Genomic DNA, 27,543 nt, shown 5'->3' on the forward strand with positions numbered 1-27,543 from the left:
CGACTTGCTTTACGATTATTATTTCTTTCTTTCTTTTTTTTTCTTTTTTCTTTTTTTTTTACTTTTTGTTACAACAATCTCTCACACATATTCTCCGCTTTTAACCCTGAGAAAGTTCAAAGCAACAAAAACAACATGGCCAAGCGTGAACTCCAAGATAAGGGTAGCACTGAGCATAGGGCGAAAAAGAAGTCAAGAAACGAAAAGCACACAAAGAAGGCCGAGGACTCCAAGGCCAGTGCGCAGGCTTCTGAGACGCAGAACACTGACCTGAAAGAGCCTTCCCCAGCAGTCATAGAGAAATTCCTCGAAGAAAATTCCGTCAAGATCACGGATACCTTAGAGGGAGCAACGAAGCTTCAACCCATTACCTCTTTCTCTCACCTACCTACCTGCAACAGTGCACTGTACCGTCCTCTTGAGTCGTTCAGTTCCCCGACTGCTATCCAGTCAGCAACCTGGCCTTTCCTGTTTGCTGGCCGTGATGTAATCGGCATCGCTGAAACCGGGAGTGGTAAGACGCTCGGCTTCGGCTTGCCCTGCCTGAAAAACTTACAAGACTCGGCGAAGAAGGGAAAGCCTTATAAGCCGACAGCGGTGATGATTTCCCCAACAAGAGAACTTGCAATGCAAATACATGATCAGATCTCGAAGTTCGCAGAACTAGTGGATATCAAGGTAGCTTGTATCTTCGGGGGTGTGAATAAAGATGAGCAACGCCAGGCCTTGAAGACTGCTGCTATTGTCGTGGCCACACCAGGAAGATTGAAGGATCTTCAGAATGATGGCTCGGTCGATCTAGGAAAAGTCAAGTATCTTGTTCTGGATGAAGCGGATCGCATGCTGGATAAAGGTTTCGAACAGGACATCAAAGATATCATCCGCCCCATGCCGGTGTCAAAGCGTCAAACTGTTATGTTCACTGCGACCTGGCCCCCGGTCGTTAGGGATCTTGCTGCAACGTTCATGACTTCTCCTGTGACAGTCACAATTGGTGGAGAGCCTTCGGCTGATCCGCGCGCAAACACTAGAATCAAGCAAGTTGTTGAAGTGGTGAAGCCGCACGAAAAAGAACAGAGGCTTGTACAGTTATTGAACAAATACCAGAAAGGCCCATCCAGCTCGGATAAGATTTTGGTGTTCTGCTTGTATAAAAAGGAGGCTGTGCGTGTCGAGAGACTTCTTTGGAATAAAGGCTTCAAGGTTGCCGGAATACACGGCGATTTGGGCCAACAAGAACGGTTCAAAAGTTTGGATTCCTTCAAAAAAGGCGTCTCAACCGTTCTTGTCGCAACTGATGTGGCAGCTCGTGGCCTCGACATACCTGCAGTCAAGCTCGTCATCAACGTTACGTTCCCCCTCACCGTTGAGGATTACGTACATCGGATTGGCCGGTTAGTGAAGTACTCGTCCCTGTATGTTGTGTCTCGCCGACTAACTGGCTCAAAGAACTGGCCGTGCTGGAGCTGAGGGCCATGCCATCACTCTATTTACTGAGGTTGATAAAGCTCAGTCCGGAGCGTAAGTAGTCATTGTCTTGGAAGCATTCCGATCAAGTTTTTACCGAGACTGACATGTTATAGTCTAATAAATGTTCTAAAAGCGGCTAACCAGGATGTACCCGAAGATCTTCTCAAATTCGGGGCAACGGTTAAAAAGAAGCAACATGACGCATATGGCGCTTTTTTTAAGGATGTCGACACCAATAAGACATCAACCAAGATCGTTTTTGACGATTGATGATGACTCATTCGCCTTTGGACTTTGGAGTTCGGGACCTTTTGCAATTCACCAGCTCGCGGGCTTTTGTGTAATATATGAACAAAGATTTTCTCTCGAGATAAGACCTATACACACCATTAGACTGTGGCTTGCATGTAAATAAGACTGTGAGACATACACGAGAAGAATGTACATAGCTCCAAGTATCAGTGCATCTGTCGTGTTATAGACATCAAGAGCATATAGACCCTTTGAGGTAAGAACTATAGACATCGTGATACTGGCGATACAGGTAAGCGGCCGTGGGCTAAATTCAGCAATAGCCATACCGCTTCCGTGACGAGACATGAATGTCCGAATGAAGGAAAAGCTCCAGACGATGCGAACTGCCATGTTGACAATATTGGCATATACCATTCCGTGGGCACCGAGAGCGCCGACTTTCAAGAATAAGTACGCGGCAGATGCAAAGCATGCTGAAAACACCCCCATCCATACCGCTTGTCTGCGTAGTTCTGCCGAGTTTGCTGCCGATGAGACAAATGCTTCACTTATACCGTTGAAAGCTAGAAATGGTATATAGTAGCAATAAAGTGAAAGCAGGCTGCTGATCTTGGGAGAAGCCCAGATGCGCCCGCCTAACAGACGTAGCAGTTGAGGTGCCAGAACTGGACCGAGGGGAAACCCCACAATAGCCATCAGACTATATGCATGGAGAACTTCTGTCAACTGAGTTTTAGCAGCATCGACGTTTTTCACACGTAGATGTCCGCTCCCGCCAGAGTTTAGCAGTGAGGAAAAGAGCGTTCGACTGCTTTCTTCAATGGGCTGAAACAAGACGCGAGCTAGGAGACCACCGTAATTAGAGGCTAATGCGTATATGCCTTGGTCTTCTAAACTCGTCATTGTTGCCAGCATCATTGAATCACCCTGGGTGAGAAGATGTTTTATCACCGATTGAAAGAACACATTTGTGGACAGCCCTATCATCGGCCATGAGAATCTTCCCATGAAATACTCTGATGTGTCCCTGGACATTTTCATCAGATAGGATATTGTAAGTTTACTTTCCCATGGCCTACCTTGACTTTATCTTTGTGGGAAGCATAGAAAACTTCTGCGCGTCTGTAACCCCCGACAGGGCTAGCATATAGCCGCAGATGAGAGTGGAAGAATAACAGAGATAACCAATTGAGAATGGGAGCACGCCAATGCTGTGGCCGGCTCTGGAAGCCCACGCACAGGCAAGGCAGGTTGTAAGGCTTTTTACAAAGGCTGCACTCATTTCAACCACTGCACGTTGTCTGTGTAGCATATATTGCTGCACTACAGTGAAGAAGGGCTCAGTGGAGAGCTCCATAAGGGATGCAATGGAGGTGATTATCACGCTTGCATAGTAGTAGGGTAACTCTGACACCTCTCTCGATGCTAGCTGTACATAAGATGCAGCAAATGCCAGAGCGAACAAGAACCCCAAGGCAAGGCTCAAGTAGGACATGTTCACTACTGACTGCGAAGCTATGGTTCGGGCTTCAGATACATCATTGCTGGGGGCTGTACCAGTGCTGTCCTTGTGGGAATACATGGTGAGGGGCTTGAGTTGCAATGGCTGTCTTTGTATAGCCATTCTGATACTTTCCCTGGAGAAAAATAATATCGAGATGAAGTATAGCTCCAGTTGGGACGCAACACCCATTATGGCAGGAGGTAAGCTCCTCAAAACCAACTGATTGGCGGTGAATGTGAAAATCCTCGAGGCCAGTTGAACGATAATCATCATCGTCGTCCCAGATGCTGATGATGCCAGCATTGCGCTGACATTCTCATCTACTGCTGACATGTAGACAGGATAAAGCCCGCGGGCATCAATGGCTCTCTTATCTAAGGATCTCTGTGTTTTCGTAAAGCTGGCCCTGCAGCCCGGACTTACAGCAGAGTAATTGAATCTCACTGGTCAACCCCCTGTCGGGAAGAGGGAGAAAGGATAAAATAAGAATAAGCTCTGTGAAAGAAGTCCGAATACGTATTGCTCAGCATTGGCAGAGAAGTATATGGGTCCCGCCGAAAAGGCCACGTGCTTTCTGCGTACTAGTTTGTGGTAGTTCCCGTTCCCGTGCTCTGGCGTTTATCTGCCAGTGTCTAAGCTCCTCAACTTCGGTCTTATAGCACAGGCACAGTCCAAGGGCAGCATTGGCTAAGTGTATACGACAAACTGTAATGATAGGCGTTACGCTCACGATTAATTGTGTACCTTTTGTGTTGTAAAACTCGGTGTTCTAATGAGATGCTTTTGAAGCGTTGTGCGCAGGTTTTCAGCACATGGGAAGAGTCACATTCTATTCTGGTAGTTACTTGCAATGCGCAGACCTCGTACTCAATCCGAAGTTGATAAAGGAAACAAATCCACGTGTTTTAACACTGAGCCACTGGCCATTGATTTTTCTGCATAAGAAGGATTAGCTACATAAAATTCACACTGCCTGCATCCAAGGAAGCACCTCGGGGGTTGGCTGTAGCGGCGGCTATTTTAGTTCAAGTCAAAACACCGTGCAAGGTAATTGGAGTTTGATCCTTGTGTGTCTGATTGCAAGTTTAGTCCATACTGAGCTTCAATAATTCTATGTGAGAATTGCAGAGTTTGGAGTGAGCATGCCGCTACTATACTGGGCTCAGCAATGTCACGATAACCTTTGAAACCTCTCAGACTCGCTTGCAATGAAATTGCAGATGAGCCCACTGTAGACCAGTCTCTTGAGGCATACGATTCATACCATTTTAACAACAATACTCTCAAGATAACTAATTTGCGAACCTTCTGCCATTATAGTACCCCACATCGACCGACTAATATGGAAATTTATACTGAATCCAGGGTTCCTAGCTGGTCACATTGAAAAGAAGAGTTGTTCCGCCATGTACTATATAGTAAATACACGACAACGGAGGAGCTGAACGAAGAAAAGCAGTTCAAAAAGTAGTACACAGCTACTACCCGAGAAAAACCGCTAACCCGCAGCAAATGTGCTTCACATCTGGTCGGATGGAAAGCTCATGTTGATAATATACATCGGAAATCCTTTAGAATGGCGGAAGGGAAAACGGGTATCCTCCATTCTTCGTCTTGAACACACTCAGAAGGAAGCTGTACATACCAAGAAGTATGGAACCCCAGATGATCACAGCTACCTGCTGTGCCTTGTTGTCTGCGATACGGGGCACCTTCATTGCCAGGGCAATTGTTGCAAAAGACAGGACGGCATCTGACGACACGATTAGCAAATTGGTATCAGATCACGTATAAGATAAGATGTATGCATGTGATCAAGGGCAACATACAAATAGCAGCAACGATCTGCGTCTCCATGCCGAACTGGTTTGAAAATCCACCAGCGAAGTAACTAATACCCCCTCTACCGTCTCCGGCAACATACGGAACTTTGCGAATATGATTGAACATGTGGCCACTTGTGAATAGGAGGATGGCAATCAGACTGAAGGCAGCCCACAAGTTCCGGTTGCGAACAATGGGAAGAACATAGGGTGACAAAACCGTGAAAAGCGTCACAGCACCCATCAAAATGGTTATGCCGGAGACAAGTCGCATGTAGTTGATCGGACGAACAAGTGGCGGCTTCGGGCCCTCTGGAAGCTGACGGTTCATCCATGTATATAGCTGTTCAGCAGAAATCGGGCTGTAGGTCGAAGTCAGTGATAATTGATCGACCAAAAAATTCAGTCTATAGTTACCCGCTGAAGTCGAATCGCAGAGGTGCGTCATCAATCTTGGCGAAGGGGCCAACGGTAGGAGGAAAGACCAGGAGGACAGGCGCAGTTTGGAGCATCAACTACTCAATGTCAGCTGAGATTATCAGACTGCTAGGCCATATTTTCGCTGAATACCTTCTGAAAGGTGCCTTTTCCATCGGAAAAGTCAAGGGTCCCAAAGAGCATTTGAAGTCCGTCGGGCTTGGAACCTTTGTTCCAGCTTCGTGCTATGAGCTCCCATTCAGGTTGAAATTCGCGACAAAGGATACACCCATAGCGAGCATCTGCGGCTGTCAAAAGCACTGCAACATGATAGTCGCGAGGCTTAGATGTTATGTCTTCGTACGACGAATCGGTCAGTTGAATTGGGGCGGAGCGAGAGAGCGAACGATATCTCTCGAATTTGTCGGTGTCTGCGGCGCCGCAAGAAACGGAAGTGACCATGCAGAGAAAAGACACAAAAAGGTTAAAGAGCTTCATTTTGGCATGACAATATAACCGTCAGTTCGTGCGGTCAAAAGGAGGCGGATCAGCAATCCGCGAAGAAATTGGCCATGTACGTAGACAGTTCATGGATGGATAGGCAGCGGAGCAGCACTACATATCCGAGAAGCCTAGGATGATAGGTGTCCACAACGCGTACCGCTGAGCGGGTCGCTATGCGGGTACTCCATACTTCTTACTCCTTAGACGGTAGCTACAAAGTACATGGGTACAGCTACTACTGTAAAGCAGGAGACAACTAATTGAATCCATATTGCCGCTCGGTCGGGTGGAACAAAGGCCGCTGTTCTTTGATAGAGTCATCTATCTATAATTTATCCGATCAATTAATAGTGGCCTTCCCTGCAAACCTATTCTCAACAACCAAGTAGGGCGCCAATACAATATAATTACCCGATAGTAGTGTTGTAGAGGGTTTAGTATGCCACAAGATGGATGAAGGTCTATACGTCATGGATATTTGTCTCAGCACCACAGTAGATGAATAGTTAGAATGTCCTGTGTTCACTAATAATATGTAGTCAATTGGTTTGTGGTACTGTGCCAGCCACTATCGATGATGAATGGCAGTAACACCAAGTCCCGCCCAATTTACCACTTCCGCGGGAGCGCTCGGGCATCCTTCCGCACGTCACTCATTTTTATTCCATCCAAGTTTGCCAATGCTGCAACCATGCTACTCGTTCCATCTATGAAGTGTTCGCCTGCAACACAGGGCATTGGCCTACTTAGTTCTCAGACACTGAAGCGATTTTCATCCTCAAAACGATGGCAAGCCCGTCAGCTCAAGGACCGTTTCACAAGGGAAGCAGCAGTGCAGGGCCTGAAAAGCCGCGCGGCTTTCAAGCTCCTTCAAGTACTTAACCAACATGACCCGCCATCCTATACATCCTGATAATTTCTTTGAATAGATAGACGAGAAATACCACATATTTGAGAGCGGACAAACGGTTGTTGATTTAGTATGATAGCCACAATCACAGATGCCTCAACTCGGGCCATGTTGATTGACAGTATGATCCATCCAATTTAGGGTTATGCTCCTGGCTCTTGGTCCCAAGTGCGTTAGGTGCAGAGTGAAGACTATGCCAATTGCACCTTGGCTAACACCACTCCAGGTAGCAGTAGCTAGAACGCAACCACACGGCCGCGTCCTCGGCGTTGACATTATCCCGGCCCAGCCCCCTAAAGGAGTATCTACGATTCAAGGCAACTTCCTCGACCCGAACATCCAGGCCTATGTTCGAGAATTTGTGCGCGATGCCAATAGGGGTAGGCCATACCCTCCAAGTACGATCTTGGATGCCGATTACGATGACACGCAAATCAAATCGGGGGAGAACGCGAGCTCTGATAAGCAAACAGATCCCAAGCAATGGGATTGCAAATACTCGGTAGATGTTGTCCTAAGCGATATGTCCGCTCCCTGGTTCCAAACGACTGGGTTTGGGAAAAGAAGTCTAAGTGATCCGTATAACAGGATGATGAACACAAGCGGCATTAGTTTCAAAGACCATGCAGGTAGTATGGTAAGTTGCTGAGCTTGCCCTATGCTTCGATGGTTTCCCTCAGCTGATGGATGATAGGATCTTTGCCACGCAGCTTTGCAGTTCAGCCAAGAAGTTCTCCGCAATGGAGGGCATTTCGTCTGCAAATTCTACCAAGGAGCCGAAGATAAGGCCTTAGAGGAACAGCTCAGGGAACTATTTCGGAAAGTCCATCGCCTTAAACCGGAATCTTCGCGCAATGTAAGCATTCACTCGCCTCGTCAAACACAGCAATAAATAGGCCTTCAGAGTACTGAACATCTGCGCAGGAATCCAAAGAATCTTTTTTCATTGGTCTCAGTCGAAAATAGTACCCTGAATAAGGGATTCTGCGGCAATTGATAAAACATGGTATGATGAGGTGCTGAAATTTCATGGCATTTGCAAACTAACATGCCCTCCACTCCTTAGCATCAAGCCGGGCTCAAATATATCTCCTCTGCTGATTCGGAGTCCTCATCCCATTCTACATCAGCAAGAGCAGCCTCTGCTGTAGCATGCACCTTGGGATAGTGTCAGTAAATTACTTGAATCCGAAAAGACAGGGAAATTCGGAGGTGGCTAGAGATCGCATAACATGGAACAAGGGAAAAAGGAAGGCGCAATGGAGATAATGGACTAACGAACCTCCTTGAGACCGCTCAGTTCTTCAACGTATCCGGGCTCATTCAAAGCCCTTAGAACGAAATCCCAACCGTCCTCTTTATAAGCGCGGGTGATGTTATCTGAACAAGCGCTGCAGTGTTTGTAGCTTCTGCCTGTGACTGGAATATTTTCAAATGTCGCAAGGAATCCCCTGACTTGATGTGGCACGAGCCCCAGTGGATGATCTCCTCGATCATCGCTGCGCGAGGTCGGGGCCGGTGCTGCAGCACCCAGGGGATGTTGAAGAAGGGAAACAAGCAACTCTACCAGCAACGCCGAAGCTATAGCCGCCACACCAGGTCGAGTAACGGTGCATTGCTGATCAAGAGTTTGATCTTTGACAGACTTTCCAACTCTTAGCATAGCGATATATAGGCCGGAGTGGTTTTACTTACGTTCATCGGTGCAACGACATCGTTGCAAAAGTAGCACCCGAGTTCTGCTGATGGCTCTGTAATCGCTTTAATCCCATGCCGCATAACCACATACGAATCGAAACCGAGAGCCGCATTCATAACTATCTTACCAGCCGCCTTCCCCATGACAGTTGGCAGCCAGCGTGCTTCGCGCGTATCCATTAGGAGAAAAATGACATCATGCTCTTCAACAAGTCTCTGGAGTACATCAAACTCCGCCCGAGACTTTTCAGCATCAATGACAGGATGTCCAACCATGGGTACAGAGAGGACATGGCCCGTAGAGTTGACTCCCGGGTATATCTCCAACAGGGCCTGAGACGCTCGAAGAGCCTTCTTCACCCCGCCGTCTATACAATCGACAAAATTGTAAAGTGGTTGCCTCACAGGGTTAGAGAACGATACGGATCCATTATCCACGAAGGTGATTTTAGACACCCCCCAGCCCTATTCTCATTATCAGATGCCGATACATAGTCTCAGATCTCCTGCGGTTTCCATACCATCAAATTCCTCGCAACATAGCTCCCGAGGGTTCCTGCCCCCAATAGGAGGCACTTGGTGCGCTTGATCTTATCAAGGTCAAGATTAGGGCTGATACGCCATTTCATGAGTTTCAGATTTAGATCGACCGACTGGTCGGCTAGTCTGAGGATTGTATCAGTATATGATACAAGAGTCTCAATAAAAAAAGATGGTGTCCCTACCTCTTAGGATCCAGGTACTCTGTGAGGTCGACGAAGCGACCTGTCAATTTACCCGCTGGATTACGCTCCCAGCCGGTCACCTTAGGCATGTCTTTGGTCGAACTTTGCGACTCTGCAGTAGCCGCTGCTTGTATGTCGTCCGATTGCAGAGTCAACACTCTGCTTTTGTAATGACCGCGGCTGGGATGCGGCTGCATGTCACGGTATCTCAGTACCTGGATCTTATTGAGTCCCCATCGTCGTTTTACAAGTACCAGAAGATTTCTCAGCATCCATCCGGGTGCATCCTCATAGTTTGAAGGATCAGCGAAACAGACGAAGCAGTCTTCAAATCTCGCATCTCTGAAAAAGCCATCCTCGTAGGCTAGGAGAGGAGCAATCCTCCACCGTGGGCCATCGTGATTTAATGATTCCGTAAATTTGTCGGTAACTTCTGAGTTGCTTTCGTAAATTGTCCCATTTCTGGCACCATGAAGTCTCCTGGCCAAGAAAAACCCTCGCTGGCGGTCTTCTACACTGTAGCTCCACGTCTTGACCGTCTCCACGAGATTTGATAATTCAGGATCTTCTAGACCCCCAGCCGGTGACACCGCTTCTCTAGTTTGACAGGAGTTGACAGTTTCCTCGGTCCTCTCGAGAAGGGCCCATGAAGGGCTCGAGTGCAGTGCCGGGAATGCGAACCAATAGTGAAATTTGTATTTCTTTAGATCCGCGTACGACAAAATGAAGAATGACGCAAGCAAAGAGGGGCACGAATAAATAGTGCCATCGCATATAGCATCCCAGACCTAGGATGTCTACAAGTTAGTATGATCCTGATTGGTTCATAAGTGCGTGCCTAACCGTTTTCGCGGACTGCTGGAGAATATGTGCCTTATCGATGTTTGTATACTCCTCAAGTGTATTGACATTCTTGATCACTCCTTCAGCTCGATAAAACCCAGCCGGTGTTCTGGTGACCAGGCGGCTTGTCAATATATATTATTGTTCGTAAACACCCATACCCGTAGTAGATCATAACTCACTCATCTGTTGTCAGGGCGTTCCCATGTATCTGCATTCGACAGGAGGCATTAGGGAGGTCTGTGGATCGAACCTCATAGAGACCTAGCACTTTACGGGCAGCATCGTCAAGTTTGTCGTGATTAATCTTAAGTGATGACAAAGCCGTATAGAACGGGAACTCTATATCGGAAGCGAACGGAGTGTAGCGCATGGTTGAGCTCATCTCCTTTCAAAGTAGGGTATGACGTTGTTGCGTTCCTCGAGTAAAGAGGAGCTATGTAAGTAGGACCATATTCCACGGTGCATGAACTGATCTTAAGAGTGTAGCGATCTCAGAACAGCGTCCGCACAATTACAGTGCTTTCGCTATATACTCGAAATATTGTAGGGGTGAGGGGACCTTAAGCGTGTCTGCTGGGAAGAGGGGGTGATCTATTTATCTGTGGTGGGGCAAGAAGTCACAAGGTATAGTCATTAGTAACTTGGTTAACTACCCCACCCTTGGGGTTAAGATACGTACGTTCTAGCCTTGGTACGGCCTGTTGTATTTGGTTTGGGGGGGGTTGCGCTCCGCTACCTTAAAAGCTACCAATAACTTATTACTCGTGTAGTAAGGTACATGATACAGTGTTCCTTAGTACTGCATCGTAATATACATGTGTCGCTACGCAGTGGTTCTACTATATGTTGCTGCAGGAACCTCAATGGTACCAACCCTAGATTGGCATGCAAAACACCTCTGGCGGTGGTTTCTACAAGAATACTCAAGAAAATATCATAGTGACCACGTGTAGACTTCATATGAAATACTCGCTTTTGTGACATAACTCGGAACCTGAGACGTCCCGGACTTTCGCTAACTACGTCATCAGTTGTCCATAGACGTTCCTGACCATTGGCCTTATTCAAACAAATTCACTTACATTATAGAGGTCTCACAGATAAGATGTGGAAGGGTAAATGCATATTTACAGAGATCCGTATGAGGACTAGCGGATATGAGCCTTGTGACGCAAAGCCGCAAACTTCCCACTATGAACGCCTACCCTCCTCTGTTGGTGTAAAGACATTCGCAAAACACACATGCTAGCCAAGCGAGATAGCAGATTCAACAATAGTATATTCACCCACCCGTAGGTGCCGTGTACATATGCAGGTGAAGTTCAGTTAAGCGGAGAGTTCAGTATTCCGAGAGTGAGTCTTCCGTCAGACGCAGGGTCCTTTCGGTAAACCGAGTATGTCAGTTTATTAGAAGCCAGAGCGTGCTTATGTAGCCTGCAGGCTGTTTCGTGCTCCAAGAATATTGATGTGGTCAAAAGTCTCATGATGGGTCAGAAGTGTAACTCTAGTTGCCCACTTCAGGCCTGCGGACAAGGAATCCTCCATTGTCCAAGTGACGTTTGACATCGCTGACAGTATATTCACCTCGGTGGAACTGTAAAGGGTGGATAAAAGATCAGTCACCAGGACAGGACGGGTTCTCGTAAGGGTTGAACGGAATACTACTACTTACCATGCCAGCGCCTAGGGCAGCATCAGTCGTAGTATTTTGGAAGACTTCTGCAAAATGTTCGGGTTTTCCAGCACCACTGGAGGCGATTACTGGTATCTTAATAGCGGCTTTCACGTCATTTATCAATTCCAGATCAAATCCGCTGTTGCTTCCGTCCTTGTCGATGCAATTTAGCAAAAGTTCACCGGCACCCATTGCTTCGACCGCCTTCGCTAGTTGTCGGACGTCGAGGTCTCGCGACTCTCTGCCACCTTTGATGGTACACTGGTACCAGCAAAATGCCTGACCGGCGGCATTTGGGTACTTTGTCCGGATTGTATGATGGTTGGTATCTTCTGGGCTGTCCACATAGACACGTTTAGGATCCACACTCACGACCACAGCCTGGTTACCATATGCTTTGGATATAGATTCTATAGCCGTCTTGCCTGTCAGCTTCTCGCCTCCTTCATAATATTCCTCTGCTGCGATAACAGCATCCGAACCAATGCTGACTTTATCAGCACCGGATTTGAAATACATCGTCGCAACATCAAGAGCTGAGACGTGAGTGCCATCTGTATCAATAGTGTCCTTGATACCGCCCCCGATAGTCAGCGGCACGAAAACAGTTTCTGAAGTCCTCCTGAGGATTTCCAGCATGGGAGCATCTGCAACAGGACAATTCCTGAAGGACGTGATGTTCAAGAATGTGACCTCATCAGCTCCTTGCTCGTAGTACTTCTTGGCCATGTCCACGGGCTTCCCCAAGTTTCTGACTTGGCCGCCTGTATCCACCCCATCCTTTTCACGGACATCATACTGATCTCCTTTCGTGACGACGAGGTCACCAGAATCATTGGTGCGCACATCAAGACAGGCAATGATTCTACGTGTCAGACCATCTTTCTTGTCCAAGGAGAGCGACGCTTGCGGGGTAAGCGTTTGGAAGCGATCACCATTTAGGAAGGCGCTAATAGTCCGTAATCCAGCCTGGCCACTTTTCTCCGGGTGAAATTGAGTCGCGAAGATATTCTCTCGCGCAATAGCACCGATGAACTCTTCTTCGCCGTAAGTAGCTGTGGCGACTGACCAGCCGTCCTTCTCAAGGAGCTCTGGGGTGTAAAGAGCTGCGTAAGAGTGGACATAGTAGTATTTGCTGTTTGGGCTTAATCCGTAGAAGCTCCGATTCTCCGCAGACCCAAGCTTGGTGTCTATAGCAGAGTTCCAGCCTATGTGTGGTACACTCTTAGTGTCGGGATTGAATTTCTGCATCCGCATCGGAATCAATCCCAGCCCCGGAACATCGGAGTCCTCCTCAGACCCTTCAAAGAGTGATTGCAGACCAACGCAAATCCCCATGAATGGCTTTCCAGAAGCTATGTGTTGCCTGATAGGATCCAAGAAGCCTCCCTCTGAAAGTTGAGATAAGCAATGGCCGAAATGACCGACACCTGGTAGGATGAGTTTCTGCCAAATAGTCAGCGCTACACTAAAGAAAATGTAACATCATCCTGGTTACCTCCGCATTCTTCAAATCACTTGGAGACTTAATCCATTCCACCTCGTAGCCGACTTTGTTGATCGCATTGACCAGGGAGCGGACATTTCCGGCGACGTAATCTAGCAGATGTACTGTAGGCATCGTGGCATGCGTTCTATCAATGTCTTGTGTAAGTAAGTCTGGAAACGATGAGCATAAGTATAGGTCTTCGCTGATTTAAAGGTCAATCTTCCTGCGGCCACTCCCAGCAGTAGGTCCTTGAGATTATTGCCTTGAGAATAGGAAAAGTCGCAATTTGACTTGGGAAGATTGTTCTTCTTCACCCCACCATGGCTGGCGATGCCGGGCTGAGTCATTCGCAACAACCCACTTTTAGTTACGTTAATTCAGTAGGTAAGTATGTTTCCAATTGTGATCTTGATCTCCACTAGTGCCTTGTGTACGTTCATTCCTCCTATCCTCTATCTTGCTCTTCCTTCTTATGACTTTCTTGCCCATATATGCCCCTCTCAAAGTAGTCTGTAGTTTTACCTCTAACCCCTAGTTCACTTATCTTTCACTCCCTAGTAAACCCTATTCGCATGTTCGGTTTTTGGTACCGATTAATACATTATTGCCGGTAAATCGGACGGTGGGACCTGATGAACGTTGACCGCCTTTGCTATGAGCATTGAAAGAAGGCCTTAATTACCACTTAGTCTATACCCCTCCCCGCGCTGTATGTTTCCGTAGTACGTACATGTATTCACTGCGTAGCGTCTTAGTACTGCAGGTGGACATGTGCTAAAGCGGGACAGAATCTGAAATATGAGTTCCAATACACTCATAACCGGCTCATCTCCGGACTTGTTAATTTCCATGACTTAGGAGTATGCAATTTGGAGAGATAATAAACTCCAATCTATTCGTCCGAGTAGCACCCATATCAGGGCCGTACAAACCTAGTTAGTACCCCCAGAGCTCTCTAGATAAATGAGCCCCTTTCGAGGCTGACAACAATATATTAGCGATGACTGGTGAAGTGCCAAGGGAGCGCCCGTACCGGAGAGAATTGCCTAAGTTTTACCCCGGCCGCTTTTAGAATAGCAGCGCTCTTATATGGTCAGCAAAACGACAAAGTGTGGACAGCAAAGGACATACATCGTTATCCATATTATACCCTTGCGAGTATACAACTTCTGTTATCCCAACTTGTGTAATTTTGACGGTACATGTCAAGCAAGGGCACCTAATCGGCTTAAGCAATGTGTCGTGCATCTTCAGAAATTCGGGGATAGACGTACGTGTCACAATAGAGTATTGCACCCTCTCGTATGCGCTCTCTTCCGGCCTCTAGCAACGCATTCTCTTCGGCATGGAGGCAGAGACATGTTGATAAACCCACACCTCCACCCTCACCACGGTTGCACCTTGGACCTAGTCATAGTAAGTGCCTGTACATTCAATCAATAGTACAATGTGTAATCTTTAGGTCTCGTACAGCCGCCCTCATTGCAATTTCTAATGTGCCTGGGGGTTCCATTATACCCTGTGCTTATGACACGACGGTCACGGACAAGCACGCAGCCCACCCTTCGCTTCATGCAGTTACTTCGCTGAGCGGCTAAAGATGCCAGCTCCATGAAATACTGATCCCAATTAGGCCGTAACCGCTCCTCGTCGGCAAGATTGAGGGCTCTGAGAGCCGCATGCAGTTCATCGAATGAAGAAGAGGAATTGAACAGTCGTACTTGTGCCCGATCAGTGAGGTATGCGCGTCCAACATTTTTGTCGTAGAGATGTCTGTCATTCCATAATACAAATCTCTCCAAAGGCGGTGGTTCAACCAGCCTATCCCGGCATCTACAGATGGTGCGTTAGCTTAGCTACGATGCTCGTAAGGTTATCAAGGATCCAGACCTGTCCACAAATCGCTTCCATCTCAAGCTCACCGGCGCATCAACGCTAACTAGAAGGAAGAAGGGGCGTTGAAAGAAACGGTCTAAGATAGTGACATCCCAGATGTCTGTTGTAACCCAATGCTCTTGCCATCGTTTGGTTACAAAGTCTAAGAGGGCTTTAGAGTCCTCAAATATAAGATGCGGTGGCGGACTACTTTCATCCTCTGCAGACTCCAGTGCCTGTAATTGGCGATCGCCGTCGGCTTCATCAGTTACCCGAAGGGAGCTGACATCTTTCAATTTGAGAAGTCGAAAGCCCTCCTTCTGTATCAGATAGTCTGCGACAGCATGCTTCCCAGAACATATGGCTTTGCCGCATAGTATTAGCATATATTGAAGACACCAAGACACGCTGCTTGATAAGATGCTAACCTCCGCATAGGCCTATCAACATGATTACCTGCTTGGTAAAGCCAGTGTAAATGTCAAAGGCAGGAAGAATGGATAAGTGCGCGTCCCCGAGTTTGTGGAAGAGGGGCTGGATCCTGGGTTGGACAGGAGGGCATGCAGAGGTCGCATTAAGCTGGGCGAATTGGATACGTAGGGAATTTTTCACATGTACATCTAGGTACCAGGTACGGAGTGCCAGGAACATGTAACTTATAAACGGATTGATACACACATGAATAATTACCCGCTCACCTCCCCCCACTTTCGCTCAATGATTTTGAGCAAACTGCAGGCCATACGAAAGCAAGCTTGAAACAGTAGCGGCTCAAATTGGCCAACTGGCACAAATTGCTCTCAAGACATGGGGGAACTGTTGTCTCTGGCCAGTAATGATTTCATTCAAGCCTTTGCTATGCACCTCCGTAGAGCTCTTGTTAATTGCCCAATTATTGGTTACCCGGTAGTACTGCATTCAATCTTTTACACCTTCATAACATGAATGCATGGCAGGCTGGATTCAATGATGTACAGGGAAGAACAGGAAAGCGCACGCTTTTCCTCAGAAGCCTATTTTATGCGAGGTTCCTGTGTTATTCAGTACATATTGAGTTGTGTAGTAAGCCGTGATCGATTCTGGCACCTAGTCATTTAGTTATACGCGGAATGCCAAGTTTTTCCACCAAAAAGAAAAGGTGAATGCTAACTACTTAACTACATTGCTGGCCCTTATACTTTTAGCGCATTTCCGTTCGGCAACGGTGCTTCTTACAGTTATCACCCTTTAGGAAGTTTGTAATACATATGTTCACTTTACTTCCTGACCATCAAAAAGCACGTACCAGAAGATAATGTCAGTACTATGACTTAGGAAAGTCAAAGTGTCTCTACAGAGTAAGCAGGCAACCTATACTTTCCACATCTGGCGCAGAATCACGTGACCTAATGCGCTAGCTCGCCACCACGAAGACTGTTCCCGAATCGCTCTCCAGGCTTTGATCATACCCTTGCACATGTCCTGGAGAATGCACTGATTGTTGAAGATTGCCTTGTTTCTACCCAGTTGCTTTTCTCTCGTCATATATGGGTCTTTCCCCTTGAATTTATACTGGTCAATTCAACTGTGACGCCGTTGTCTCCCGCACCCAAACCTGCACGCATATCTCTCTTTCAAAGGCCCTCTTACCTTCGCTGCATCTTTGCCTCCCTAAGTCTCATCCACTTTGGTCGTATATAATATTCCATGCCTTGATCGCCCAAAACTCGTGGAAGTGCCCCAAGGCTATTCTCAACGAAGATTACATGAACTCATATCTCTTGTGCTCGGTCGCAAGCGCGAATTAGATGGGTTGCGGCGTCTGATGCTGCTTGTTATACTGGCAAGGCCCGCGGAGCTTTTTATAACTCACATTATCTTACTGCAGACTAGTTGGCTTCGTCTCTGTATCCACCGGACTTTACACCTTGTTTGTATGCAGTGATTCGAACACTTGCCGCGCAGCACTCAAGACGCTTCCTCAATCTACTGAGTTCGAGCAAAGCCCTCGATAGATACTTGGTTTACGAACTCTAAGCATTTGAGACAGGAGTGAGGCTATACGTCATACTGTCATCTGCAATTTGCCAACCGTTCCGATTGTTGCTTGTTATCATTTGTCTGCCTTTGTTCTCGTGTATCTCTTGTGAAAGTGGCACCCCTCTATTGATCTAATTACATTCGCAACACCATCATTGACGTGCAATTGAATACAATGTCATCCTCTGTTCACTTCAAGTTCAAGTCTCAAAAGGAGCCTTCAAGGGTGACTTTTGATGGCACCGGTATCTCTGTCTTCGAATTGAAAAGAGAAATTATCAATCAGAGTAGACTGGGTGACGGGACTGACTTTGAGCTGTCTATCTACAATGAAGATACTAAAGAAGGTTAGTAGATTCTGGAAACTGATTGCCTTGGTTTTACCGTTCATATCCACCTTGGTCCGCCCAACCCGTATGGCAAGCGGGAACAGGTCATGGTTGAAGTTAAGAGAAATGATGTTTGGGGACTGACCGTTTGTTTTTATGGGACAGAATACGACGATGACACCAGCATAATACCGCGTTCTACGTCCGTCATCGCTCGGAGATTGCCTGCATCACGCCCAGGGAAGGGTGGTGCTGCTCGTTATGTTTCCGGGAAAATGCCAGTCAATGCGCGCAGTGCCCCCCGTAATGAACAATTTCCCTTGGCTCGAGCATCCCCCAATACTAGCAACGGTGTTCTAGAGCTCAACAATGCCCAGACGGAGGAAGAGAAGATCAATGCACTGTTCAATTTGCAAGCAAATCAATGGAAAGAACAGCAGCAGGAAATGGCAAAGTAAGTGTGTCTATATGTAGTAAGACTTTTCTTCTTTTTTTCCCCTCCTCTTCTGGTACTGACAGTTCGTCTCCGGTATAGCGCTACCCCTGTTCCATTCGGCCGTGGAAGGGGCAGACCTGTGAATGTTCCTGATCACCCCCCTCCCCCCGGCTACTTATGTTACCGCTGTCGTGAGAAAGGCAAGCTGTTCTAATATAATCATTGAAAGCTAAAACTAACGGTATACTATCAGGCCATTGGATCCAAGCTTGCCCCACAAATAATGACCCCAAATTTGATGGGAAATATAGAGTAAAACGATCAACCGGTATACCCCGTTCATTACAAACCAAGGTCGAAAAGCCGGAATCCCTCACCCTGGACGGCTCAAACGAGGATCCGAGGAACACAGGTGTCATGGTTAATGCCGATGGCGATTTTGTCATAGCTAAGCCTGACAAGGCAGCCTGGGAATTATACCAGGAAAAAGCCAAAGCCTCTGCAGCAGCCGCAGCAGAAGCAGCCGCAGCAGAGTACAGCAAAGAACTGCAAGCACGTGGTTTAGAGTGTCCGATTGACAAGCGAATGTTTTTAGAGCCCACTAGAACTCCGTGCTGTCAAAGGACATACTGCAATGATTGTATTACCAATGCATTAATCGAGAGCGATTTTGTATGCCCTGGCTGTGGAACGGAGGGAGTATTACTCGATAATCTTACTGTTGATGATGAGGCTATCAGCAAGATCAAAGAGTACGAAGCTGAAAAAGCGGATTCGAAGAAAGAGAAGGACAAGCAACAGGCAAATGACAATGGTCCCGGTATTGATAAATCGGCCATGCAAGGCAAAGGGCCTGTTGCAACTACGGAGTCTTCGCCACCAATTCCGCCTAGTCAACCAGCTTCGAACAAAAGACCTGCTGAAGATGAACCTCCCCGTACTGTTGCTGCTCGATCAAGTCCTAGTTCGTTGTCCAAAAAGCTGAAGACAAACGACAAGGCCGATTCACAAAATACACAGGCTACTGGGCCTGTGGCCGGGTTTCCAGCTTTCCCTTTCGGCCAGCAGATGCCGTTCGGGAATTTTGGATTCATGCCGAACCAGGGGATGCCTACAATGCCATTGTCTGATCCTATGAACTCTATGGGTGTTCCTTCGTCTGGTGGTTTCCCACCTAACATGGATCAGTCTTGGAATGCTATGAATGCTATGAATTTTAGCCCTGCTCCAGGAATCTATGGCGACAATGTGAACAATTATGCCACACCGAATCTTTACAACGGCGTCGGAGAGCCATCTATGAACATGTTCCACATGCCTCAAATGATGGGACTTCAACCGAATCCTGGTCTTGCGCAAGGTCCCGGAATAGGTCGATTTTCAAATCAACAGAGAACAACGTTCAGTACACCATTTGCCAGGGAAGAAGATACGGCTTATTTTCGGCAACCTGTTAATCCACAACGGCACCAAGCGAGACACCGGAGGATACGACCAAGTGACTATCGAGAGCTCTGAGGTGGTAGATAAAAACTCACTTCGACGTGTCCGCGGTTGTTAGGTCTCAGGTCTCCCTTTTTCCGATATGTCTTGCTGTTCACCCCGTCATTCTCTATTCGTTTTGTATTCATCGGCGTTCATAACTGCTACTTGATTCATTGTCATGTGGGCATGTGCATGTTGCAGGCTTTGCCCCTTTGAAATTTGCACATTGTTGGAGTTGAAAGGGAGATGGTTCCAGCTCTAACGGGCTTGTTATTTGAAGGTGCAATTGAATGTACACAATGTAATATTAGCGCCACATTAAGCAACTTGCCAGATGAAAAGTCTAGCGACTACCGATGCGTAAATAACTTGCGAAGTGGTCGTAGATAGTAATTTTGATGAGGCCGGTCTGAGATCAAAGCCGCTCCGCCATTGGGTATCCACATATGGGAATTGCCTTCGTGAAATCAAGATATAACATCCATCAAAACCAAAGCTTTATTAGAAGGACATTTAAATTTCGTTACATTACAATGTTTGGGGGCCCTATCAGATACTCATGTGTATATGATTGTCTGTGGGCAAAGGTATCCGTCGTTATCTATATGCATAACCACCTGAGGATCCTGCGAGGTTCCACATAGACCACCTCTCAAATGTGATTACCTATGTAAAATTACGTTCCTCTAAGCAGCAGAGATGTATAGGTTATACAAACAGCATTGGGCATCTGATCATATGACAAGAGTAAACATACTAGCTACTTGGTTATGTTAATTAAAAAAAGCTATAGATAACTACCGGGCACGCAATAACTAGTTATTTATGTTCCGGCCTGACTAATGGAGCCCCACATGTCATTTTAGTACTCCGTAGTAACTAGTCCCAGGAATCCACGGGAGACCACCCCAGTTTATCCCATCCCTACTTAGTTACCATCCAACCTCTAGTACACCTGCACCACCTTTCCGCACCGGTTGTCATTGCATCCTAACATTATCGCGGCTGTCAGAAGGTTATTACAAGATAACTACCCAGTGGACCCGAACCCTTATACGTATTCTCAAGTCGCCCCCACCTGTCCCGAAAGATAGCACATCTAATCTTCAACTTATAAGATCCATCATCATGGCCAAGTCATCGAATCACAACAGTAGCACCCGAAATCAGTTGCAGTGTACACTCGACAAACATCCCCAGGCTAGCGTGCTTGCCAGTTGTTACAGCGTCAAGTCATCCACTTCCGTGATCGATAGTTTCCACTACTGCACTACCGCGGGGGCCGGTACGATACCCCTTTCCGCAATCGATCGTTATGGTCTAAACTTCCTAACTACCTGCTAACTTCTGATCATCTTATTAGGGACACAGTGGTATCCCTGAGGTCCCTTCGGGGTCAAAGACATCTCCAAGTCCTCCCTTTGGACTCTCCATCGCTCCAGGCATGGGGGTTAGTTGGCCGGGCAATATATTACCGGAATATAAAGGGGAGGCAATGCATACTATCCCGGAAGAGTGTGAGAGGCTCTTCTGTGACACATTGTCTGCGATCTTCCTTGGTGAGAGGAGCTTCGCTGGACAAGAGTCACTTGGGGTAGGTGCGTCTCAAAGCCGGCCGAACAATAGTATGCCGATTGAACAGTGGTTTGAGCTGTTGGATTACACCAGCGACACTATACACCGTGGTTTTGTAACCAATGCGAGCGGTGAACCAACCTTGTTTGTTTTCCTTGCAGAGAACGCACTCGGTCACGGTCTGAAAACAGGGTATGTGCACCAATGTTCTCGTCTAATTGTAGACGAGGTATAAACCCGTGGATATTACTAACATACTGTCGTGTTTGTTCCCGATAAGGTTAATTGCCCTGTTTGAACTTGCTAATATATCTGCTTTTGGGTGCCCCCGAATTGTGGCATGTGTACCCCGTTCGCACGATGCAGTTGAACTAGAAGCTGTACGGAACCTCGGTTGGTGCGGATTCAGTTTGACTACTTTGCAACCGTGGAGTGGTGCAAGAGACGTCGAACGCTCGCTTAGCACTAAATGGCTTTTCTTGGATGCGGAGGTTTAGCTGTAGGCAACCAAACAGCTAGTTCACTTAATTCTAACAAGGAGCAAAGGCCAAATGACATGAATAATCCTTTTATATGTATTGATCTTGGGTTATGCTTCCATTCCTTAGTCAAGCCGAAAATGGCCTCACATTTGTAGTTAGCACATTAGCCGGGATCTATAACTATATTTTGTCAGTTGACCATATCATGACTCGTTCCGATCGCTAGATCGCCAAGGAGCGGGTGATGACCTCAGTATGATACCTACCCATTTCCATATTTATACCTCACAGTAACATCTGCCTCTTCCTCTATGCTAGAGGTACTAGAATTATGATAACAACTAGCAGCATTCTCTGATGCTCTCGCCGTTTGGTCGCTACACATGCCCCCCTGTTCACGTATTTCACAGGGCAAAGATCCTATACCCAAGGCTCTCTCTATGTTTCCTAAGTTCTTGCTCCAGCCATCTTTCTTCCGAACCAAACAGCGAAGCGTGAGGTCCAGAGTGCCATCTTCGGAAGAAGGATCCGGACGATTTCTGAAGCCAAGTGACGCCAGTTATCTGGAGGGCCATGTCTCATGCATCCGCTGCTCACACTGTGCAGCAGATATATGCCTGACGTCGCAGATAATCAGCAAAGGATTCACTGGTCGCTACGGCCGTGCCTATCTTGTGTCCGGCGAGCCTGCGCTCGCTAGAAGACCTTCACCAACCGATACACTTCTAAATACGTTGATACAGCAGCCCGTGCCGCGGAGACTGGTCACTGGTGCGCACACAGTAGGCGACATCAACTGTTCCATTTGCGGAAATGTGCTCGGCTGGAAATATATCGCTGCTGAAGAAGAATCGCAACGTTACAAGGTCGGCAAGTTCATTTTGGAGACCGAAAGGGTAATGATATCTTCTTTTTGGGAGTCACCCGCCTTTGTTGAAACAGCATTACTCCCAGCGTATACCAGCTCTACCGAGGTTGGACATGGCCAACCTTCGAACAGTATAGAATTTGATAGCCAGAACGAAGATGAATGCGAGGACTTATTCTCTGGGATCTGGACCCCTGGGTTGGCTGTACGCCGAAGAAATCGCAAATTGCCTGAACGCCGGTCTTCTCTTTTCGGGATCACAGCCCTATGATAATGAGCTATGCTCCTGCGTCTAATGAAGCATCATGGGATGATGTTTGATTGAATGAAGTATGGCCCAACAGCCCGCATTTTCGGATTGAGCCAGCTGGGGTTGTTTGCTATGAAATCGCCTTGCTTTGTGCAGCAGACGGCTCTGATTCTTTGATTTATTCTCCTTTTCTCCCTTGTGGATTTGTTGGGAATCACCTTAATCAGTAATAATAATAACATGTGGTATCACGATATAATTCACAGATAACGTGGTGGCTATTTCTGTATAATGTATAGTTATTTCTGCGGCCTCGCTCCATTGGGTATCATATCCGAATTAATGCTCGAAACCTTTGAGCAAATGCTAGCATGATAGATCACTTCCTCAGGTGGTTTCTAGCTGCTACAAAGGGTTGATAGACAGAGCACCAGACACGTTGATGCCTCTGACGATCAGTATACCCAGGTTCATTCAAGGTTATCGCCTGCTCGTGCTCTTTTTGTATCGCCTCCCGCGCCCTCTTCCGGAGCCGCTCGTTTTGGTACAGTGTCACTCTTCTGGGGTGGCTTATTGCTCGCAGGTTTTCTTTTGATGAACGCAGAAAGGTCATTTGCTTCTCTCGTGACAGCATCGAGTTGAGCCTTTTGCTCCGAAGGGGAATGCCCCATGATCTGACCCAAAATACCCTTCAGCATTGTGTTATCTGCATCGCTATTCTCAATAGCAGATACTGGCGGGCGTCGAAGATCGACGAGCTGTCGACGTAATCAGTAACTGTAGCCGAAGTAAAGGAAGTAGAAAGGGTATGCGATAAAGGAATTTGAAAAGAAGGCTGTTGCTTACCCTTTGCTCCATGTCTGCTATGATGTCTTTGACATTTGCTATTCTTCTCTTCATAGCGGTCACCCTGTCCTCATCCAATGAATCATCGTCCGTCAACTTCTTCTGTTCTTGATCCATCCTTAGACGGCAGCTTTCAATAGCCTTTTCCATTTGAGCTGCGGCCTCTTCCCTCATTTCCTCGTCGACCGGCCCTTTGAGGGTACTGTCCTCTTGGGAACTGTCATTCTCATTTTTGACGGAGCCAAATTCTAGGGCAAGAGAAAGCTTGTAGTGACATTCTGCAACAGAAGGATCTTCAATCGGAAACAGAGACTGCCTTAAATCCAGAGACGTCCTCAAGTCCGTCACTGCATCTAAAAACCTTTCTGCCTCCAGTGAGATCTCCGCTTGTAAATCGTACGTATCCGCGAGACGTTCTTTGACGTGTCTGAGATCTGGAGGTAAATCTGCGGATTTGCCTTTGCCGATTCCCTCCTCTAACGTAGTCATCTTTTTGTGGTATAGTACGCGCGCCAAGTCAAGAACTTCGAAGGCATTGGCAAAGTCGTCTTCGTCATCGGCCGCAGCTTCCTCACCGTCGGCGTCGTCTTCCGAATCCGAGTCGTCAAAGTTCTCGTCACCAGTGAATTGGAAGTATGGCTTAGCTGGAACATCACCAGTATTTGACTTCTGGGCTCCCGGGGACTTCTCAGGTGGGCCCTGGGCGACAGCTTTCTCAACGATGCCCGTGGTTGTGGCTGTTGCCGCAGCGGATGGCCTTTCGACAGACGCGCTGCTCGGCTGTGATTCTCCAGCTACCTTGGACCCAAGCACGTCGCTCTTGCTGACGGCAACATTATAGAGAGCTTTTCCGTAGGCGAATAGTAAATCTGCATTTTCCAGCGCTAATTCTCCGTTGAGCTCTGCTTGAAGTTCCGTGGCCTCAGAATATAGCTCTGCAGCGGCGTTGTAATCCTTGATGGCATCTTTGGCGGCAGCCTGCTTGACAAGGTCGTCCAAAGATGTTTGAGTTTTCGTACTATCGTCTTTCGGGGATGTACTTGGTTCCATTGTGGATGTGTGTGGTTGATGGTAATACAATGGACGAGGAATGAACCAGAACCAACCCGACAGGGAAACCCCTCCAATAGGCGGTGGAAAATTGAACGGGGTGGAAAGGGAAGTGTCACGAAAGGAGGCTACTCTGGCGAATGCTATGGTGCCTTTGATCAGGATTGGTCTGGTGTGATGACCCGTGCTTAAAGCGAGTTCTGGGAAGATCAAGGATAATGGCCATGTAGGTTTGTCGCAAAAGTGGAACAAATCGCGTGGGGGACGCGCGTGCCGCCATCACCGCCGCCACGACGCGTTCTGCTTGATCTACTCCATACGTCAATGCCTCGTCCAGGTAGGTCATGGTTAATCAGTCAACCGGCGCTGGCATAATCACATTGTATTGACAACAGTGCTTAGTTCTTTACTCGCCCTCTTCATTTCCTTGAGTTTTCCCCCTCTTCACCTATTCCGAGGACCTCTACAGGGTTTCTTGTCGTGACATTGTCCCCGCATGATATCCGGCAGTTAGACGCGCATTCGGCCAAAAGCGGATTTGCAGTATCGGTGTCGCAGTCGCAATCTACTATCTGAATATGGACTCGGACCCCGTACCTTCGTCGTCACCCGGATTTGGAACTCCCGCCTATCCTTTTCGAAAGAACAGACCTAATGCGCTGCCTACGAGGACATCAGTCCTTCCCATACTGCTTCCTCCTTCGACTCTGCGGCCCGTGGCCTTCCGTACCTTCACGCGCAAGCATAACCTAACAATATCCTCCTCTGCGCTTCAAACACTAGCCACCTTCGTGGGGAAGAATTGTGGCTCGGCATGGCGCGAAGAAGGTCTCGCAGAAAGAGTACTCGATGAAGTGGCCAAAGCCTGGAAGAAAGCTGGCGGTGGTGTCATTGTCGACGAAGGTAAAGGCGCCTCACTGAAAGCTATCCTCCAGACTCTAGAGAGCAATATGAGTGGGGGAAGGGTTGTCTCTGGGAAGCACGCCACGTCAGATGAGGTCCCTTCGAGAACGACAAGCCCAGGCCAAGGAACCAGACGCTCTAGGGCGGATCCGCCATTGTATGCAGCGGCAGGGTTGGAAGGAGAAGGTTCAGCAGAAACTTCTGATGTACCCTCACACCCGAGACATTGGGTTAAAGTTATCGAGGCATTTGATATACCGCGATTGACCTATAATGCGGATAAGAAGTACTTCGAAGTCGCAAGATCAAGGCCCACCCTATTCCCTCCATCCTCCCACAGGACGAATCTGTTTAGAGATCGTTACAATTTTATCCATCAACGTCTGCTTCGGCATGAGTCATTTCAATCACCGTCCGGTCCCTCGCGTATCTTGCGGCAATCATCATCTGCTTCAGCGCTTACCCAAGGCTACAAGCTCACGCCGATCGCGAATTTACTCGGGAGAAATGGCACATCACACCTTATTCTAGGATTACTCTCAACGTCCCCAACGGGGGACCTAACACTGAGCGATCTGACGGGGAGTATTTCCTTGGATCTTAGACACGCGCGGATGGTACCTGACGATGGAGCTTGGCTCGCTCCAGGAATGTTTGTCCTTGTTGATGGGATATATGAAGAAGAGGAAAATGTTAGGGGGTCCACTCTAGGCGGCAATTCCGGGGTTGGGGGTGCCATTGGAGGAGTTTTCGTGGGCGTTTCTATATGCGGTCCTCCCTGTGAGCGGCGGGAGACATCTCTAGGGATGAACAACCAACAGAGTGGCAGAGAGGTCAGTTCTAGTGGAGGACTTGGATGGATTGACTTTCTGGGAGTCGGAAGTGAACGTGCACGTGGTCCGCGAATGAGGCAGATTGAAACCAACTTTCTGCGAGATGTAGCTAAAGGCGACCGCCGGTTAAGGGTGGCTGCTTTGGGGGAGGTCAATCTGGATAATATGCGGACTCTGGACGCGTTGAGGAAGGTCTTCAGCGTCTATCACCATTTGCCTTTGGAGGAGCGGCCAAGCGTATTCGTCCTGACGGGGAATTTCGTGCAGAAAGCCATTATAAACAGCAGCGGCCAGGCGGGCAGCATTGAGTACAAAGAACATTTTGATGCTCTCTCCTTGATACTGTCGGAGTTTCCTTCATTGTTGCAGCACTCGACATTCATATTTGTTCCGGGCGACAATGATCCATGGCCGTCAGCTTTCTCAGCTGGCGCGGCTTCCCCAATCCCCCGCCATTCGATTCCAGAGTTATTTACTACCAGAGTGAAACGTGCATTTGCTACTGCCAACTCGCAGTCGGACTCCTCACAGTCGTCTGGGCCTCCTGGGGAGGCAATATGGACTTCAAATCCTTCCCGCCTTACCCTATTCGGGCCTGTCCATGATATTGCGATATTTAGAGACGATATCTCCAACAGGTTGAGACGAAACGCTGTAAACCTCTCCCACGGCGCTGACATCGCGATGGCTGAAGACTCGCTCGCGTCTCCTGGGGAGACTACCGACCATCTCGAACCTCACAGCCAGAGCCCACAGACAAGCATGGACTCTAATCCAGCCCCGAGTACAACTCATTTCGCTCGAAAGCTTGTGAAATCAATTCTAGACCAGGGCACTTTGTCGCCTTTCCCGCTTTCTTTGCGGCCCGTTTTGTGGGACTACGTCTCTTCCTTACAGCTGTATCCGCTGCCAACTGCAATCATTCTTGCAGATCCAGAGGCCGCGCCGTTTTGCATAACGTATGAGGGCTGCCATGTGATGAATCCTGGCCGGCTTGTTCCGGAGGGCGAACTATCGTTTGTCCGGTGGATTGAGTATGATGCCATCAAGAATCGAGGCAGGGTACAGCAGGAACGCTTGTAGCGGGGGAGTACGTGACGGAACTTATGCTCTAGGTGCTAGAAAAAGCTTTTGTTTCTTGCGAGGTTAACGACTTGGTGTTATGTAGATATACATTTGTGTTTTGACATACGGTGAGCGGTTACATTCGCATCATGCAATGAACGGGTATTGTTATAGGTCACAATAGAAATGATTTTCCTTTTTTAACACTCCG

At 47.7% G+C, this 27,543-nt stretch overlaps 12 protein-coding genes across 12 annotated transcripts; 6 read left to right on the forward strand and 6 right to left on the reverse strand.

Moving 5' to 3' along the window:
• The first annotated feature begins 44 nt into the window (after positions 1 to 44).
• dbp3 (RNA-dependent ATPase DBP3) lies at positions 45 to 1,751 on the forward strand. The gene is made up of 3 exons (XM_025706790.1): positions 45 to 1,394; positions 1,450 to 1,521; positions 1,584 to 1,751. The coding sequence occupies exons 1-3, from the start codon at positions 136 to 138 to the stop codon at positions 1,738 to 1,740; spliced, it is 1,488 nt and encodes a 495-aa protein (XP_025562536.1). The 5' UTR covers positions 45 to 135; the 3' UTR covers positions 1,741 to 1,751.
• A 37-nt stretch (positions 1,752 to 1,788) lies between these two features.
• BO88DRAFT_341254 (Rft-1-domain-containing protein) lies at positions 1,789 to 3,532 on the reverse strand (the record flags this gene model as incomplete). Its single annotated transcript, XM_025703093.1, has 4 exons — positions 1,789 to 2,360; positions 2,484 to 2,752; positions 2,805 to 3,228; positions 3,283 to 3,532. 4 exons carry the CDS (start codon positions 3,530 to 3,532, stop codon positions 1,789 to 1,791), a joined length of 1,515 nt encoding a protein of 504 aa, XP_025562537.1.
• A 996-nt stretch (positions 3,533 to 4,528) lies between these two features.
• On the reverse strand, positions 4,529 to 6,097 carry BO88DRAFT_405087 (OST3/OST6 family protein). The gene is made up of 4 exons (XM_025706791.1): positions 5,623 to 6,097; positions 5,470 to 5,567; positions 5,059 to 5,414; positions 4,529 to 4,982 (listed from the first exon to the last, which is right to left on the reverse strand). The coding sequence occupies exons 1-4, from the start codon at positions 5,965 to 5,967 to the stop codon at positions 4,801 to 4,803; spliced, it is 981 nt and encodes a 326-aa protein (XP_025562538.1). The 5' UTR covers positions 5,968 to 6,097; the 3' UTR covers positions 4,529 to 4,800.
• Positions 6,098 to 6,422: 325 nt separating this feature from the next.
• On the forward strand, positions 6,423 to 8,227 carry BO88DRAFT_435556 (RlmE family RNA methyltransferase; the record flags this gene model as incomplete). Its single annotated transcript, XM_025709519.1, is given in 9 exon segments — positions 6,423 to 6,478; positions 6,513 to 6,519; positions 6,539 to 6,847; positions 6,903 to 6,953; positions 7,025 to 7,051; positions 7,110 to 7,520; positions 7,578 to 7,739; positions 7,808 to 7,889; positions 7,950 to 8,227. 8 exon segments carry the CDS (start codon positions 6,423 to 6,425, stop codon positions 7,847 to 7,849), a joined length of 1,065 nt encoding a protein of 354 aa, XP_025562539.1. The 3' UTR covers positions 7,850 to 7,889; positions 7,950 to 8,227.
• BO88DRAFT_425711 (putative autophagy ubiquitin-activating enzyme ApgG) lies at positions 8,157 to 10,522 on the reverse strand (the record flags this gene model as incomplete). Its single annotated transcript, XM_025708851.1, has 6 exons — positions 8,157 to 8,528; positions 8,579 to 9,046; positions 9,103 to 9,247; positions 9,307 to 10,094; positions 10,150 to 10,258; positions 10,332 to 10,522. The coding sequence occupies 6 exons, from the start codon at positions 10,520 to 10,522 to the stop codon at positions 8,157 to 8,159; spliced, it is 2,073 nt and encodes a 690-aa protein (XP_025562540.1).
• A 1,134-nt stretch (positions 10,523 to 11,656) lies between these two features.
• BO88DRAFT_453834 (imidazoleglycerol-phosphate synthase) lies at positions 11,657 to 13,448 on the reverse strand (the record flags this gene model as incomplete). The annotated part of the gene is made up of 3 exons (XM_025710771.1): positions 11,657 to 11,746; positions 11,825 to 13,273; positions 13,326 to 13,448. The coding sequence occupies 3 exons, from the start codon at positions 13,446 to 13,448 to the stop codon at positions 11,657 to 11,659; spliced, it is 1,662 nt and encodes a 553-aa protein (XP_025562541.1).
• Positions 13,449 to 13,810: 362 nt separating this feature from the next.
• On the reverse strand, positions 13,811 to 15,809 carry BO88DRAFT_388904 (deoxycytidine monophosphate deaminase). Its single transcript, XM_025704888.1, has 7 exons — positions 15,620 to 15,809; positions 15,207 to 15,555; positions 14,788 to 15,149; positions 14,591 to 14,723; positions 14,448 to 14,535; positions 14,350 to 14,400; positions 13,811 to 14,296 (listed from the first exon to the last, which is right to left on the reverse strand). Exons 1-7 carry the CDS (start codon positions 15,639 to 15,641, stop codon positions 14,249 to 14,251), a joined length of 1,053 nt encoding a protein of 350 aa, XP_025562542.1. The 5' UTR covers positions 15,642 to 15,809; the 3' UTR covers positions 13,811 to 14,248.
• A 1,241-nt stretch (positions 15,810 to 17,050) lies between these two features.
• BO88DRAFT_49936 (cleavage polyadenylation factor subunit MPE1) lies at positions 17,051 to 19,636 on the forward strand. Its single transcript, XM_025712919.1, has 4 exons — positions 17,051 to 17,557; positions 17,705 to 17,993; positions 18,075 to 18,175; positions 18,229 to 19,636. Exons 1-4 carry the CDS (start codon positions 17,386 to 17,388, stop codon positions 19,491 to 19,493), a joined length of 1,827 nt encoding a protein of 608 aa, XP_025562543.1. The 5' UTR covers positions 17,051 to 17,385; the 3' UTR covers positions 19,494 to 19,636.
• A 773-nt stretch (positions 19,637 to 20,409) lies between these two features.
• Positions 20,410 to 21,526, forward strand: BO88DRAFT_462978 (ornithine decarboxylase antizyme; the record flags this gene model as incomplete). Its single annotated transcript, XM_025711233.1, has 4 exons — positions 20,410 to 20,475; positions 20,579 to 20,772; positions 20,824 to 21,227; positions 21,316 to 21,526. Coding segments are annotated over exons 3-4 (534 nt in total), but the record flags the coding sequence as incomplete, so codon positions are not given.
• A 431-nt stretch (positions 21,527 to 21,957) lies between these two features.
• BO88DRAFT_425716 (yippee/mis18 family protein) lies at positions 21,958 to 22,656 on the forward strand (the record flags this gene model as incomplete). Its single annotated transcript, XM_025708852.1, has 1 exon — positions 21,958 to 22,656. One exon carries the CDS (start codon positions 21,958 to 21,960, stop codon positions 22,654 to 22,656), a length of 699 nt encoding a protein of 232 aa, XP_025562545.1.
• A 449-nt stretch (positions 22,657 to 23,105) lies between these two features.
• BO88DRAFT_425717 (SHNi-TPR domain-containing protein) lies at positions 23,106 to 24,531 on the reverse strand (the record flags this gene model as incomplete). The annotated part of the gene is made up of 2 exons (XM_025708853.1): positions 23,106 to 23,393; positions 23,482 to 24,531. 2 exons carry the CDS (start codon positions 24,529 to 24,531, stop codon positions 23,106 to 23,108), a joined length of 1,338 nt encoding a protein of 445 aa, XP_025562546.1.
• Positions 24,532 to 24,864: 333 nt separating this feature from the next.
• Positions 24,865 to 27,494, forward strand: BO88DRAFT_388916 (DNA polymerase epsilon noncatalytic subunit). The gene has a single exon (XM_025704889.1). It carries the CDS (start codon positions 25,110 to 25,112, stop codon positions 27,348 to 27,350), a length of 2,241 nt encoding a protein of 746 aa, XP_025562547.1. The 5' UTR covers positions 24,865 to 25,109; the 3' UTR covers positions 27,351 to 27,494.
• Positions 27,495 to 27,543: the final 49 nt, after the last annotated feature.

The sequence above is a fragment of the Aspergillus vadensis genome, assembly GCF_003184925.1.
Source record: "Aspergillus vadensis CBS 113365 unplaced genomic scaffold BO88scaffold_12, whole genome shotgun sequence".
Lineage (NCBI taxonomy): Eukaryota > Fungi > Ascomycota > Eurotiomycetes > Eurotiales > Aspergillaceae > Aspergillus > Aspergillus vadensis.

What these genes read in the sequence shown, in the direction of transcription:
- BO88DRAFT_405087 (XM_025706791.1), bottom strand. Translation starts at nt 5,967, where the DNA reads ATGAAGCTCTTTAACCTTTTTGTGTCTTTTCTCTGCATGGTCACTTCC. An exon ending in GAAAAGGCACCTTTCAGAAG is followed by an intron (nt 5,568 to 5,622) that starts GTATTCAGCGAA and finishes GACATTGAGTAG; the next exon opens with TTGATGCTCCAAACTGCGCC. An exon ending in CTGCGATTCGACTTCAGCGG is followed by an intron (nt 5,415 to 5,469) that starts GTAACTATAGAC and finishes TTCGACCTACAG; the next exon opens with CCCGATTTCTGCTGAACAGC.
- BO88DRAFT_388916 (XM_025704889.1), top strand. Translation starts at nt 25,110, where the DNA reads ATGGACTCGGACCCCGTACCTTCGTCGTCACCCGGATTTGGAACTCCC.
- dbp3 (XM_025706790.1), top strand. Translation starts at nt 136, where the DNA reads ATGGCCAAGCGTGAACTCCAAGATAAGGGTAGCACTGAGCATAGGGCG. An exon ending in TACGTACATCGGATTGGCCG is followed by an intron (nt 1,395 to 1,449) that starts GTTAGTGAAGTA and finishes ACTGGCTCAAAG; the next exon opens with AACTGGCCGTGCTGGAGCTG. An exon ending in GATAAAGCTCAGTCCGGAGC is followed by an intron (nt 1,522 to 1,583) that starts GTAAGTAGTCAT and finishes GACATGTTATAG; the next exon opens with TCTAATAAATGTTCTAAAAG.
- BO88DRAFT_49936 (XM_025712919.1), top strand. Translation starts at nt 17,386, where the DNA reads ATGTCATCCTCTGTTCACTTCAAGTTCAAGTCTCAAAAGGAGCCTTCA. An exon ending in CAATGAAGATACTAAAGAAG is followed by an intron (nt 17,558 to 17,704) that starts GTTAGTAGATTC and finishes TTTATGGGACAG; the next exon opens with AATACGACGATGACACCAGC. An exon ending in TTACCGCTGTCGTGAGAAAG is followed by an intron (nt 18,176 to 18,228) that starts GCAAGCTGTTCT and finishes GTATACTATCAG; the next exon opens with GCCATTGGATCCAAGCTTGC.
- BO88DRAFT_388904 (XM_025704888.1), bottom strand. Translation starts at nt 15,641, where the DNA reads ATGTTGATAGGCCTATGCGGAG. An exon ending in AAATTGCAATGAGGGCGGCT is followed by an intron (nt 14,724 to 14,787) that starts GTACGAGACCTA and finishes TACTATGACTAG; the next exon opens with GTCCAAGGTGCAACCGTGGT. An exon ending in GGTATAATATGGATAACGAT is followed by an intron (nt 14,401 to 14,447) that starts GTATGTCCTTTG and finishes TGACCATATAAG; the next exon opens with AGCGCTGCTATTCTAAAAGC.